The sequence below is a fragment of the Molothrus aeneus genome, chromosome 29, assembly GCF_037042795.1.
Source record: "Molothrus aeneus isolate 106 chromosome 29, BPBGC_Maene_1.0, whole genome shotgun sequence".
Lineage (NCBI taxonomy): Eukaryota > Metazoa > Chordata > Aves > Passeriformes > Icteridae > Molothrus > Molothrus aeneus.
The window spans coordinates 1977541-1992363 of record NC_089674.1 but is presented as its reverse complement, the minus strand read 5'-3'; the positions used below and the strand labels follow the sequence as shown (position 1 = coordinate 1992363).

The following is a 14823-nucleotide window of genomic DNA, read 5'->3' as shown; positions in this document are numbered from 1 at the left end:
TTGCGACAGCCGTAAGTGCGCGGGGCGGGCGGCGGAGCGGACGGGAGCGGAGCGGACGGGAGCGGGCGGCGGCGCGATGAGGCCGCAGCAGGCGCCTGTGTCGGGCAAGGTGTTCATCCAGCGCGACTACAGCGGAGGGACGCGCTGCCAGTTCCAGAGCAAGTTCCCGGCCGAGCTGGAGAACCGGGTGAGGCGGGGCTGGCGGCGGGCGCGGCGCACGGAGCCCGCACACCGGGCAGGGCCGGGCCGGGCCTCACGGGCCTGCGCTCGGGGGGCGTTCGCAGGTGCCCTGCCTCGGTCGGAGCCGGTTCCGCGGCTTGTCCGAGGGGGGGTGGCAGCTCCTGCGCCAGTCTCTGACCGGGGCCGTTCCGGTGCGGTTCCTGCCCGGTGTCCCCGGGCCGTGGTCGGTGCTGGGGAAGGCGGCTGGTGTGCAGCGGTAGAGCAGAATGGACTCGCTGTGTCTATGAGAGCAGAGCCGGCTCTGTGCTCTCAGTGATGGCATTGTCCTCTCCCCTGAAATCCTGCCCAACCCGCTTAGCGGCCTCACAAATGCTGTCCCGAGTACCAAATGCTGTCCCAAGTATTTTCCTTGTGGTCAGCGCTATCAGAGGTGGTATCTTAGGGTGACAGACAAACAAACACGCCTTCCTACCCTATTTTCGTTCTCTGGTTGGCTTTTCTCTCTTCCCTGTTTCTGTGTTGTGAGTGTGTTTGGTCAGCACTGCAGCAGCACCAATGCACTGTGGGTGTGGAGTGTCCCTCCACTCTGCTCCTGTTCATTTTAACCATTTTAGTGTGATTTAACACATTCATTTTAATGTGTGTGAATTCCGCTTTTTTCCCAGTTGAATTGCACATTTGCTCAGGCATGTTGCTCTGAATGGCTTTGTGTCATCCTTTCTGAAAAATCCCTTCACCAGGATTTCTTCTCCTGGGAAGATGAGAAGCTTCAGAGAAAAATGTAAATAATAATTATCTGATTACTTCTCCTCTGTTTGGCTGCTTTGGAATGTAGTCTGGAGATTGTTTGATTGGTTTCATTGAATTGTTTTTACTTAATGACCAATCACCATCAGCTCTGAAGAGTCAGTCATGAGTTTTTATTATTCATTCTTTTTAAACCTTCTGTCTGTATCCTTTTTCTTTCTTTAGTATAGTTTTAGTATAGCATAATATAATGTAATATAATAATAAATCAACCTTCTAAGAACACAGAGTCAGATTCTCATCTCTCACCTCATCCTGAAGACCTCACAAACACCACAGTTTTGTGTCCCTGTTGTGTTTGAATTCACTCAGCCTGAGCACAGTGCAGTGTCTAACACAGAGCTGCAGCTCTGTAACTCTGTGTGTTCCAGGCTCTGAGCACAGCACAGGTGATCCCTGGGTGGAGCTGGGTGTCCAAGGGTGCTGGTGAGTTCTGCAGTGTTCTCCTGACACCCTCACTTGCTTTTCCTGCAGATTGACAGGCAGCAGTTTGAGGAGACGGTCCGGACACTGAACAACCTCTATGCAGAAGCTGAAAAACTTGGGGGCCAATCTTACCTTGAGGGCTGTCTCGCCTGCCTGACTGCCTACACCATCTTCCTGTGCATGGAGACACACTATGAAAAGGTATGAGCTTGTTTCCCCCTCCATCCTGCAGGCAAGCACTTGGTTCTTGGTGGCTTTTCTGTGGCTTGCAATGTTTTGGTGCAGATTCTGTGCAGATGTACCTCAGACATGCTGGTACTGCTCAGTTTGGGTCCCATGGGGGTTACTGTGGAGCCATCAGAGCAGTTGTGTGTCAGTTCTCTCATTGCCACAGCTGTGACTTCTGTGCTGTTTCATTACCAGCTTCTAAAGAAAATTGTTAAGTTTATTCAGGAAGATTAATATTCCTATAATACAATATTCCTATAATACAATATTCCTATAATACAATATATAGAATTAATAGAATATGTATTAATGTACCTCAGACATGCTGGTACTGCTCAGTTTGGGTTGTGGGGGTCACCCTGAATCCTGCCCTGTGGAGCCACCAGACCAGTTGTGTGTTAGTTCTCACCTTGGCCTTGCTGTGCCTTCTGTGTAGTTTCAATCCCAGGTTCTAAAGAAAATTGCTAAGTTCATTCAGGAAGTTTTAATACAGCATTCTTTAATAGAATATAATATAATGTATTAGTGTACCTCAGACATGCTGGTTTGGGTGCCATGGGGGTCACCCTGAATGCTGCCCCGTGGATCCACCAGAGCAGTTGTGTGTCAGTGCTCACACTGCCACAGCTGTGACTTCTGTGCTGTTTCATTCCCAGGTTCTAAAGAAAATTGCTAAGTTCATTCAGGAACAGAATGAGAAGATCTACGCTCCTCAGGGCCTTCTGCTGACAGACCCCATTGAAAGAGGATTAAGAGTTGTATCCTTCTGTGCCTTCTGATGTTGTCTCCTGGTGTGTCTGAGTGAGGCACCTCTGCTCATGCTTGATCTGGGATATAGAATCAGTGATTGTTGCTCTTTGTTGTGTCCTGGTCCCCAGTCAGGCTTTGGTGTGTTAAGGTTTGGTACGTGGGGAGCCCATGAAGATGTGGAACCTGACCTTAGTGACTCAAGATCCTTCCTCTATTCCAGTAACCTCCAGAAATTCTGGTTTTCTGACTATGTTGATAGGACAGAAATTGATGTTGTGAGAACAAGACCTGGCTGTTAATGTGCAACCCTCAGCTCGGGTTCTGGTGAAGATTTTGACATACAAACATCACTGCAAGCCCAGCACTTGCTCTTGCTTCTAGTGTGGCTTATTTCAACCCTTTTTCTTCAGCTGTTGAGCCACACTTCCCCCTCTGGAGGAAGAACTTGCCCCACTTCTCATTGTCACCCCTCGCCACCAGGTACAGCATCCACCTATGGTCAAATTCCACTGTAGTATCCTCAAAGTTAAGGTCTCATTTAATGCTTTTCTGAATAAAAACTTGTTAAGAGAAATGCCTGCAAGGCAAGGCAAGTCCTGCCTAGAAAGGTTTGTGTAAGGGAGCTTTTGGTTTGACTTAGGAGGAGTTTCTAACCAAATGAAACTTCTTTTCTAGTGGGCTTGCTGTACCAGACATTTCATGTGGTTATTGCCTGAAGTTCTAAAGACCTCTCATAGCAAATGGGGAAGTATTATGAGTAACACATCTTTTCTTTGAAAATATTGAAACCACAGCAACTTGGAACCCAATGGATGATAATGTTAATTCCTTGCAGTTGGGTTTTCTGTGTCCTTGTCCAAATAGCTCAGAGCTGTCACCCACGTGACTCATTTTTCTCAGTGTATTTTCCATTGTGCATACACCTTCAACATTCAACTTGATTAAAAGCATTTTCAGTTTGGTAGGTGACTTTTTAGCAGTGTTAACTTTTTTTTTTTTTTGCTTGGTGCACAGCCTTCCCCAAAATTTAGCAGGGGGTCAAGGCTCAAACCCACACTGAGTTCCTGGGCTGGGAGCCAGTGCTCTTACCTGATGAGGCATCTCACATAGATTGTTCCCTTTGCATTGGAGCTCTGGGACCTGCCTTTAAACAGCTAATGTATCAAAAGTCCCATCATCTTAATGTTGTTCTGCCTTTTTCTAGGTATGCTTTCATAGTTTCTCTGTAGTGTGTTTCCCTAACAGCTTTTCTGTGCAGATTGAAATTACCATTTATGAAGACAGAGGTTTGACCAGTGGAAGATAAAACTGTGGAATCTCAGGTATGTGTTACCTTTATCTCAAATCAGTCTCAACATCTGTCTGTGCTCAGAGGATTGGATGCTGTCATGCTGAGAGTTTATCCCACCCTTGTACATAATCAAAGACTGTTCACATAAATCCTGTGTGGACCAGCTCTTCTTGAAAGTAAAAATATCAGTACTGGGCAGGATGTTGCTTAACCTAGGAGAAATTTGAGTCTTGATTATGTAACTATGCTAACTTGTGCTATATCATGTCCAAAATTCTTCTCAGGTCAGTAAAAATGGGCTCTGTCCCTGGGTGTACTCCAGCATACAGAGACTTTTTGTTGCAGTTTTTCAGTTGGCTGCTGTTCTGGTTATCATGCTGATGTCTTTACTTGTGATGTTTGGAGGTAGGAGAGCCCAGCAGCTTTGAGAAGCTCTGCTGAGAGGCTCTCAGCTCTCTTGATGCTGCTCTCACAAAGTGAGGGGTTTTTGCAGGACTGGGGCTTGTGGTAGTTTTTGGGTATTTTTTTTTTTTGGGGGTCCCCATTGAAGGGAGGAATGATGAATTTGACTTCATGTTTTTAGAAGGCTAATTTATTATTTTATGATTTATATTATAGAAAAGAATACTATACTAAACTATACTAAAAACAGAGAAAGGATACTTATAGAAGGCTAAAAGATATTAATTAAAAACTCGTGACTCCTTCCAGAGTCCTGACACAACTTGACACTGATTGGTCATTAAGTAAAAACAATTCACGTGAAACCAATGAAACAATCACAATGTCCAACCACATTCCAAAGCAGCAAAACACAGGAGAAGCAAATCAGATAATTACTGTTTTCATTTTTTCTCTGAGGCTTCTCAGCCTCCGAGGAGCAAAGTCCTGGGCAAAGAGATTTTTCAGAAAATATAACAGTGACAGGGGCTCATGCTAATTGTATCCAATATAGACCACCAAAATTACTGTCAGCTTGTGGAAAGCTGACTTTGGGACTGGCTCCCTTGTGTTAGGTGCTCTGCAGGCCCTGGGATGGGAGTGTCAAGTCCAGATTGTTGCAGAAAAGAGTGGGAAATATTTATGCCTGTTATGGTAAAAGAAGCAAATAGTAAAAAGAGTGCAGAAAAGAGTGGGAAATATTTATGCCTGTTATGGTAAAAGAAGCAAATAGTAAAAAAATTTATTTTTTGTTTGGACAAATGGAATCGAGAGCTCTGGATTCTGCTCCCACTGCTCACCACAGCACATGGTAACTGCAGAAAGGTTTGTGTAGGGGAGCTTTTGGTTTGACTTAGGAGGAGTTTCTAACCATATGGAACTTCCTTCCTAGATGATAGCTCAGCGGTGGACTTGCTGTACCAAGGTTCCCCTACCTCCTACTTTAGAGCATCATTCCTTTCTCTGCTGCCAGATCCACAGTGCCATCTACTACAAGGACTAACTTCCTCCAACTGCTCCCCAGGGGGTGACCTAGCTGGTCAGCATCCACTTTCCAGTAGATTTGGAAGCAAGAGGATCACTTTTTAGTTTTTGTTTGGTTTGGGATTTATTTTTTTCCTCAAGAAAAGGCAGAAGTGGTTAAGCTGTGTTCTCTTCTGAAAGAAATGGGGCTCTGAGCCCAACAGAGGTTTAGTTTTAGTCCTGTAAGTGCAGTGCTGTTTGTCCCTGGTTCTTAAACCCTTCTGTGTGTCAGTTGGGCTTTGGAAAGCTCCAGCTCCAAGTTGGGAATTTCCCTCCAGTTCAGTGTAAGAGTGCAGAGATACACAGTGCCTCTTCCCAGTGAGGAGTGACTCAAGGCAGCGTCTCTTGTGCTGATCCTTGTGGAAAACCAAAAGGCAAAAGTGTTCCTTGAGTTAAGGTCTCGGTTATCCCTGGAGGGAGGGGGCTGTAGCCAGACTTTAACCCTGCTGGTTTTTCTGCCCCTGTGTCTGTGCTGTTGTTGGCCTGGTCAGCCATCAAACAGTGAGCACAGCAAAGTGGATGCTGAGCCAATAAAAATAATGATTCCCACCCTTCTCTGATTAATATGTGAAGTGTAAAACTGTTTCTTTATGGATTTCTTACATATAATTTATAGGAAAACATTGATTTGACAAACTGTAAGATACTGTGTAAGATGGATTTCTTAATTCTGTCTCTGGCACGCATTGAGGAGTGGAGCTGTGCATTCCTCAGCGTCCCCGTGCATTGCTCAGCAGAACCTGCACGAGTGCAGCTCCCCACAATCCAAGCTGGCTGAATCCCTTCTCTTCCATCCTTTTCCTGTGTCAGAGCCCAGGTGTCCTGGTGTAGGGGCCGAGTGTCAGTGTCCAGTTGTGGAAGGAACTCAGGAGTTCAGAGGAGATGCTTTGCAGGGTGCAGGGGCTGGGTTGGTTGGTGGTGGTGCTGCAGGTGCTAATACTGGATATGGAACTCCAGGCTCATTCCTCAGCCACTGGGGGGGTTGAGATTTGATTAATATTTTCATTGTATAAATTTGGTTTTTTTCTAAACTGTAACAGTGTTTGCCTTTCACAGCTGTTGCAATATTGGCAGAAGTACTGATGGATCAGTAAACCTTTTCTTAAACTGTGTGCAGGTGTGTTCTGCCAGCGCCGTGCTGTGGGGACAGGGTGACTCTGGGGCTGGGGGCTATCTCTGGCCTGGGGGCTGTGTGTGTGTCCCTGTGTCTGGGCTGTGTCCCTGTGTCTGGGCTTGATGGCTCTGGATCTATCAGGGCCAGTGCCCACCTGATGCTGGGGGCTGTGTCCGGGCTGTGTCCCTGTGTCCGGGCTGTGTCCAGGCTGTGTCCAGGCTGTGTCCCTGTGTCCAGGCTGTGTCCCTGTGTCCAGGCTGGGCTGGGTGGGGGCTGTGTCCCTGTGTCCAGGCTGTATCCCTGTGTCCGGGCTGTGTCCCTGTGCCCAGGATGGGGGCAGTGACCCTGTGTACAGGCTGGGGGCTGTGTCCCTGTGCCCGAGCTGGGGGCTATTGTCCCAGTGTGTGTGGGTTCCATGGCTCTGGCTCCATCAGGGCCAGTGGCCACCGGGTGCTTGGCTGGGGGCTGTCCCCCTGTGTCTGTGTCCGGGCTCCATCACGGCCAGTGCCCACCTCCTCATTGGCCCAGAAGTTGCAGCTGGACGCTGCTCCCTGATTGGTGGAGGAGGCTGCAGCCCGAGCCACCTGACTGCCAAAAGGGCTGCATCCGCCTCCTGATTGGCCAGTTCAACCCGCTTCCTGATTGGCTGAAAAAGCTTGCGGTCTGGAGTCGCACCGTGATTGGCCGAGAAAGCTTCATTTCAATCCGCCTCCTGGTTGGCCTAGCAGCTTCAATCTGTGCTCTGATTGGCTAGAGAAGATGGCTTTTCCAATCTTTACCCTGATTGGCTGAAGAAGATGGCTGTTTTTCAATTCGCCTCCTGATTGGCCTGAGGGAGGAGCGGCGGTCCCACTCCGTTTCCCGATTGGCCAAGCGGCCGCAGGGCCGTTCCCCATCCATGTTCCCGGACATGCCGCGCATGCGCAGTGGCGCGGCCGGCCGGGTCATGGCGGGAGCGATGGCGGCCGCGAGCGGCGGGGACTCGGACGGCGACAGCGAGGAGCTGGTGCTGACCCCAGCACAGCTGATCCACAGCCTGGAGCAGGTACCGCGGGCTGCAGCCACGGGCTGGGCTGGCTGGGCTGTGGAGCTGAGGATTTTCTGGGTTTCACTCACAGCGTGCTTTCTTTCAGGCCTGGCTGAATGAGAAATTTGCTCCGGAGCTGCTGGAGAGTAAACCTGAAATCATCGAGTGCGTTGTGGAGCAGCTGGACCATATGGTAGGTGTGAAAAATGAGTATTTTGTGATTGGCTTTTCGCAAGTATTAAAATCAATATTATATGTGTTGTGTTAGAAAGTGATGCTGCTGTATTGATTCTCTTAAATAGTGTGTTAAATGTAGTTTTAGGTTATAACAAAATGTTAAAATAGAAACTATGCTATGTGAGATACTTTTTTTCTAAAGAAAGGACTCGCACTGAGATAGCAGCCACAGGACACCTAAATCTTTCAGGGAGAGAGAATTTATTGCTCCATGATCAGGAGAAACGAACTTCTTCCCACCTCGCTGGGGCAGAACGATGCTGTCAGGATTCAGAGGAAGAAGCTGACAGTGCCCAGACAGAATCCTGTGTTTGAATGGAATTTATGCATCATGGATGAGGTGTATGAATATGCAACAGGCTGTTGCTTTAAAGGGTTAATCCTCTGTTAACGTGGGTCCTTTTTCGGGATGATTTTGCCCAGAAAAAGGTACCTGTAACTCTTTGTATTTATTGTCTCATATTGTCCTAATTCAAATTGTCCAAATTATTATTACTCTAATTGTTACTATTTTTATAACCATTTTATTACTATTAAACTTTTAAAATTCTAAAAACAAGTGATTGGCGTTTTTCACAGCAGGTGCTCCTGGCTCAGGTGTGCTGTGGGCAGGTCCTGCTCACCTGAGGCTCTTTGGGAGTGCTGGGCTCGTTTGCTCCCCTTCCTCTGTGACAAAACTTCTCTGAGTTTCTTCTTCGAGCTTGTCTTGGAAAGGGGCTCAAGCACACAAATTACACAAGTACCCTTTGATGACCCAAAATACACTGCTAAAGGAGCCAGTGTGCTTTGGGTCATCACAAACAGCCTTAGTCTGGTTTTGTGGGTTCTATGTACAAAACTTGTCTTCCTCTGTTACTTCTTTGATGTTTCAACCGTTTAATTTTAATTTCTTGTTGCTTTTTCTTGCAGGAAGCCAACCTGAAACGGGCCAAGAGAGGAGACCTGAAGGTCAGTGTTCATCACATGGAGATCGAGAGGATCCGTTTCGTGCTCAGCAGCTACTTGAGGTGTCGGCTGGTGAAGGTAACGCTTGCTGTGCTGCCCAGAGGGTGAAAAAGGCTCATTTCAGGGGGGATTTTTACCTGCACAGGGCTTCCTGCCTCAGCACAGCATTTAATTAAAGTGTGTTCTCTGAAATGTAACTCAGATTAATTTCCTGGACACACTTTGGTATTGTGACAAAGGAAGATCACAGCAGTGTTGATGACAATATTGTGAGTGCTGCTGGCTTCATCTGAGCCTGGGCTGGCACTGCTGGATGTGTCCCACTCCTGTCCCTGTGTCCTGCTGGTTGTGTGGCTTGCTGGTGTCACAGTCACTTCAGGAGCAGGGATTTGGGCAGGCCTGCAGCTGCTCCTGCAGCGTGTAGGGAATCCAGTGGGGAGTGGGGGTTTAAACACTGAACTCCTGGGAGATAGATCTGTGTCATTCTTTTGGGTTGTGTTCCAATAACAGATAGAGAAGTTTTTTCCCCACATTCTGGAGAAGGAGAAGTCTCGAGCTGAAGGGGAGCCCTCCATTTTATCACCAGAGGAGTTTGCCTTTGCTAAAGAGTGAGTAGGTTTTCAATGTGTCTTCCTCCCCTTTTATAGATTATAGAAACTTACCTGTGTGTTTTTGCTGAAGTTCCTGAGACTGAGCAGACAGTTTGAAGTAAGAATCAGTGTGTCTTACCAGGAGGTTTCCTTGTGGGCAAGAAAGGAGCTGAAAATAACTCTGGTGACTTTGAGTCAGTTCCCAGGGTAGGCCAAGGGCCTGTTTTTGGCTGTGCCCATGGGATGAGGAGCTGTCTCTTACTCTTGTTTTGAGTCAATACTCTCCCTGCAGATTTGTATTTGACTAACCAACTCAATTCTTCAATGGTTTGTTTCAGGTATATGGCAAACACAGAAGCTTACCTGAAAAATGTGGCCCTAAAACACATGCCACCTAACCTGCAGAAAGTGTCTCTCCTAAAGTCAGGTGAGTCTGTCCAGACTCCAGGGTAATCTGAAAACTGTAGAAGCAGGTGGAGGTGTGGGGAAAGCTCCAGGGAGCCCCAAATGTAAGGGCTAGCCCTGCACTTGCTGCTCAGTTGAGCAAAGGTGATGTGATGGTAGTGGTGTAGCATGGTTCCATGCTGCTGCTGTCAACTCCTGTCTTGCACTGAGGCTGAGCACACACATCTGGTTACGAGGGTCTGGTGCTCCCTTTGTTCACCTGTCAGTTTGTTTGTTACCTGTCAGAGCCCTCGGGGCTCTGCAGAGGAACATAAGTGAGGGCTGAGCTTGTGCTCTCAATGTTTTGTTTGCAGTTCCAAAGCCCAACCTGGACTCCTTTGTGTTTCTGAGGGTGCTGGAGCGGCAGGAGAACATCCTAGTGGAGCCAGAGACAGATGAGCAGAGGTAGGTGGGCATTTCTGTGTGTGGCACAGGTGTCATGCGTGGCAGTGTCACTGTGGGCTGCAGCTCTCATCCCCATGTCTCTGCAGGGAATACGCCATCGACCTGGAGGAGGGCTCCCAGCACCTGATCCGCTACAGAACTGTGGCCCCTCTGGTGGCCTCGGGAGCTGTGCAGCTCATCTGAGGGGACAGGTAAGCACCTGGTGGGAGGAGCAGCTACAGCAGCACCTCCCCTGCCCACCTCAGCACAGTGGGGTCCCTGTGGGGCTGCCTGGGGGCTGGGTCCCCTCCCAGGGCCAGGTCCATGGCAGGCAGAGCATGGTGGCACTGGAGGTGAGTACCACAGGATTGCACTGTGACCGTGTTCACGGGGGTCTCAGGTTGAGGGAAGAGACGAGGATCTGACTCCATGTTTCAGAAAGCTTGATTTATTATTTTATGATATATATTACATTAAAAGTATACTAAAAGAATAGAAGACAAGGTTTCATCAGAAGGCCAGCTAAGCTAAGAATAGAAAGGAATGATAACAAAGGTTTGTGGCTCGGCTCTCTGTCTGAGCCAGCTGGACTGTGATTGGCCATTCATTAGAAACAACCGCATGAGCCCAATCCCAGATCTACCTGTTGCATTCCACAGCAGCAGATAACCATTGGTTACATTTTGTTCCTGAGGCCTCTCAGCTTCTCAGGAGGAAAAATCCTAAGGAAAGGATTTTCCATAAAAGATGTCTGTGACATTGTGCCACAGAGGCATCACTACCCCCACAGCTCCTCAAGCTCCTGATTGCCTGTGACATGCCCAGCAGACAATCCTTCCTGTGGCACTCCTGGGTGAGGGCAGGCTGTGTCACAGGGCAGTGTCTGGAAAGCTCCAGTGTGAAGCTGCTGCAGTGCCTTGGTTAAGAGCAGTGGCAGGTGGCATCACTAAAATGGAGCAGCTGTGGTCATGGACTCAGGAGAAAGTAGTTTCTGCTGTGTGTCATGTGAATATGCTCCCTGCAGAGGGTGAGGGGCTCTGGTACCACCTTTAGGTTGCACTGTCAGACTCCCTTGTGCAGAAGCCACTGCTAAGGGGAGTTCACAGAGTTCATTTTTGCTGGTCACACAAAGCAAAAGCTCCTCTGGCAGTGCTGTCCCATGCAGGCCTCCTGTAGCTGGAGGAGAAGCCAGAGTGTTGTGTGGTAGCTCAGAAGCTGTGGGCAGACAAGGGCTCTCAGGGCAGGGTTTCTCTTCCCTGCATGAGGAGTGTCTGGGGAGCATCTTCCTCTGCAAGGCTGGGGGTGACACAGGGCATCTTGTAGTGTGAGTGGCTTTGCATGTGTGGTTTATAGTCTTCCTAATTAATCCATTTAGGTAAAGAAGATTCTTTCAAGTATAGACATTTAGAGGGGGCTGGGTTTAATCCTGAGGAATCAGTAGCATGTTCCTCTGGACAGCCCTCCAGGAAGGGCTTGTGAATTGTGTATTTACAGCCAGACGACTCCACAGAGGTGACTGAAGCTTCCAGACAAAATCCTTGTTAATCTGCTGCTGTGGAAGCGTGCTCCACAGGATCTGCCTGAGGAGTGTGCAGGTGGCACGTCTGCAGCCTTTCTCCTTGGCCCTGTTCAGTTTGACTGAATGCTTGTCCTGACAGCTCGTACTTGTCACATGGCTGCAGCAGTGTGAGCCTCAGGGGCGTCTGTCCTCTCCTAGGGGCTGAACTTGAACTGACCTGATGGTTTCCAGAGTGCCTGTGGTGTAGCTCATCTCTGCAGCTTGCACACAGCTGTGTCCTCATGGCTGGGCAGAGGGTGGAGATGGCTGAGATCAGCCAGGCTCCAGGTGAGAGTCACTTGTGGCACACCTGAAAATGCCACCTTGCTTTTGTGTGTCCTTCCATGACCAAACACCTGTGTAACATCTGTGGAACTGCTCACACTGCACCTCTGCTCTGTCTGTGCTGGGGGAAGGAGAAATGTCCACAACTTCATTGAGAAATTGATGGGTTTGGCTTGTCCTTAAATGGAGGAGAAGACACAGCAGGGCATCCACCTTAATGTGTGCTGCTGGGAGAGAATGGGAAGAGTAGGGGCAGCTTTTCCAGTGTCCGTGGGTTCTGCTGTTGATGGCAAATACATTCCTTATTCTCTGCTCTCCCCCAGGTGGGAATAGCTTGGGTTTACTCAGTGGTTAGCTCTGAACACAAGGTAGGTGGATGGTGGAAGAGGTCACAGGGAGGGCACTGATGGTGAACTGCAATGTCCCTGCCTCAGCCAGAACTGCTCTCCTGGGGGCAAGAGAAAGGCAGGACAGCTTTCATTGCTAGGAAGACTCAGGTTTGTGTTGGCTACCCCAGGTGGCTGAAGTTGGGGGGTTTGCACTAAGATGATGTGTGGAAAGCATGCTTTTGCATCATATTTTTGCCAGCTGGGCACTGGGTTCAAGCTCACTTTGGCCAGTCTTGCATTGTGCTGCAGACATTCAGACATGGTGGTGATGGAAGGCCATGTAGAAATATTGGGAGGTCGGTCAGCTGTGTCATGAGCTGAAGAAAATCTGTGCTGTCAGCAGGAACAATCAGGGCTGCTTAACATAAATGGCTCGACAGCTCTGGGGAGATTAGCAAGGAGAACAAGGCAGGGGTGATCTGCTTTAGGTGACAGTCTTTACTGTCAAGGAGTCACATGTGACCTGAACAGTGAGGGTGATTTTGATTATAGATGTCAGGGACACCACAGCGTCTCTTGCGTGTGAGCAAATTTCCTTCTCAGTGCATACATCCAGGGTAAGAACTTCTGAGCTGGTAGAGCATGAGCTGGAGGTCTGGGGTTTTCTTGGACAGCCTGGAAATAGCTGTCTTTAGAGAAGCATCTGAGAAGGGGTGTATGGAACCAATTCAAGCCTCCCCCATTAAAGCCTGGGTAAGAGGAATATATTAAAATCCAAAGTAAGAGGAACATATTAAAGCCTGGGTAAGAGGAACATGCCCCCCTTTCTCCCAGAGCTCCCTCCCGGTGTTGATACTGCACAGCTGCTGCTCCTCCGAAAGCACTCGTGTTTTTCTGGCCCCAGGGCCCATTTCTGTTTTGTTCCCCCTGCCTGGCGCGGTAGGAGCCGCTCTGTGCCCTCTCCCCGGGCCGGTCCCGCTACCGGCGCCTCTCCGGGACGCGCTGCCGCCACCGCCGGGCCCGGGAGGAGCGCGGCCCCGCCAGGGGGCGGGGCGAGGCGGCACAGCCCGTTCCCATTGGCCAGCCGGGAGCGCGGGGCGGCGCTGATTGGCCGGGGCGGGGTGTCCCGGCCGAGGGCGCTCCCACGGCTCCATTGATGCGGAGGCGGCGCGGCGGGAGCGGAGCGGAGCGGGCGGGACGCGATGAGCTGCGGCGAGTGAGCGGGGCCGGGCCGGGTGGGGCGGGGGGCTCGCCGGGGCCGCGCCGCCTGACCCCCCCTGTTCGTCTCTAGGCTTTTCCAGGTGTGCAGCGGGCGGGCTGTCGCCCCGCCAGCCATGCCCGTGGACCTGGCCGTGCGGCTCTGCCTGAGCCATTCGCCCCCCATCCGAAAACTGCTGAACTCCTACGAGGAGCTGCGGGGCAACCGAGGCCGCAAACCCCTCCGATCCTGTCTCAACCAGAAACTGAGCGCAGAACCTGAGCCGGAGCGGCGAGACAAGGGCTCCAAGGGCCAGAAGAAGAAGCAGGTTGTGTTTGCTGATATGAAGGGGCTCTCACTGACAGCTGTCCGCTTCTTCTCAAAGATTGAGGAGGACCTCTGTGATTTGCAGCATGCCCTGTCAGACCTTGCCTGTTTCAGACCTAAGAAAAGCCCCCTGTGGGAAGCAGGCAGGTACGTGCTGGACTTCCCACAGCCATCTGCAAACTACGTGGCTTTCCGGAACAGCCTGCACAGCAACTTGGTGTGCCTGGAGAGCTGTGTGATCCAGGGCCGTGCTCTGTCAGGGACAGTGAAGGTTCGAAACATCGAGTACGAGAAGAAAGTGATGGTCCGCATCACCTTTGATGGCTGGAAGAGCTTCCGGGACATCCCTTGCCAGTACATGCACAGCACGTACGGCTCAGCCGACACGGACATCTTCACTTTTGAGCTTACCCTGCCCAAACCATCCATTTCCCATAGGGGCGCAGAGTTCTGCATCTCCTTCCAGTGTGGACAAAAGACCCACTGGGACAACAACCATGGGAAGAACTACAAGATCTGCCAGGTGGGCTTGATCCGCCCTGCCTCCTGTGCTGTGAAGAGCGCCAGCAGGGCCTGGGAGCATCTTGGCACCTCTGGGGCTGCCGCTCTAGTCCTTTCTCACCTGCAGACCTGGCGGCATTCAGAGACCCAGGCTCCTTATTGGTAGGAAGGCAGTGTGGGGACATGTAGGTGCCCTCCCTGTCCCTTGGGGAGGGGTCAGCTGCAGAAGATGCTCCTCACATTTTTGTTAGCTTCTTCATGGCCTGCTGCTCCATGAGCAGCCGCCAGTCGCTGCAGAAGCTTCTTCACTTCTTGCTGCTTGAAGCAACTCCTTCGTGTAGGTTCTCAGGGCAACACGAGAGTAGGGGAGTGACAGGGGCAGGGCTGCGGGCTGGGACTCGCGGCCAGCTCTGAGCCAGGCCGGGAGCCGCGGTGGCCGGTGCTGCCCAAGTGCCTTGTGTGGAGGGAGGGGGCACCATCCTGGCGCTCCCGAGAAGAGCTCACCGCGGGCTCACTGTGCCAGGAGCGGCGGGGTGCCTGCGGTGCTTGGTGCTGTAACGGGGAGTTAATAAAGTGACGGCGTTTGGCGACTCCTGCCTCCTGTCCGCCTCCCGGGGCTGGGGCGGGGCCCTCAGCGGGCGGCGGGAGGGACGCGCGGGCTCCCCCTGGCGGCGGCGGCGGAGGGAGAGCGGCGCGGCCCTGCGGGCGCGGCCCCGCGGGCGGCGCGCTGACGCCACG

General features: G+C 50.8%; 3 protein-coding genes across 3 annotated transcripts; all 3 read left to right on the top strand.

Moving 5' to 3' along the window:
- Nucleotides 1–6258, top strand: GOLGA7 (golgin A7). Its single transcript, XM_066567257.1, has 5 exons — nucleotides 1–187; nucleotides 1462–1614; nucleotides 2298–2399; nucleotides 3650–3713; nucleotides 5016–6258. Exons 1-4 carry the CDS (start codon nucleotides 77–79, stop codon nucleotides 3695–3697), a joined length of 414 nt encoding a protein of 137 aa, XP_066423354.1. The 5' UTR covers nucleotides 1–76; the 3' UTR covers nucleotides 3698–3713; nucleotides 5016–6258.
- A 940-nt stretch (nucleotides 6259–7198) lies between these two features.
- On the top strand, nucleotides 7199–10098 carry GINS4 (GINS complex subunit 4). The gene is made up of 7 exons (XM_066567303.1): nucleotides 7199–7305; nucleotides 7394–7480; nucleotides 8434–8547; nucleotides 8980–9077; nucleotides 9398–9486; nucleotides 9818–9908; nucleotides 9995–10098. Exons 1-7 carry the CDS (start codon nucleotides 7207–7209, stop codon nucleotides 10089–10091), a joined length of 675 nt encoding a protein of 224 aa, XP_066423400.1. The 5' UTR covers nucleotides 7199–7206; the 3' UTR covers nucleotides 10092–10098.
- A 3295-nt stretch (nucleotides 10099–13393) lies between these two features.
- On the top strand, nucleotides 13394–14675 carry LOC136567628 (protein phosphatase 1 regulatory subunit 3C-B-like). The gene has a single exon (XM_066567302.1). The coding sequence runs from the start codon at nucleotides 13394–13396 to the stop codon at nucleotides 14249–14251; it is 858 nt and encodes a 285-aa protein (XP_066423399.1). The 3' UTR covers nucleotides 14252–14675.
- Nucleotides 14676–14823: the final 148 nt, after the last annotated feature.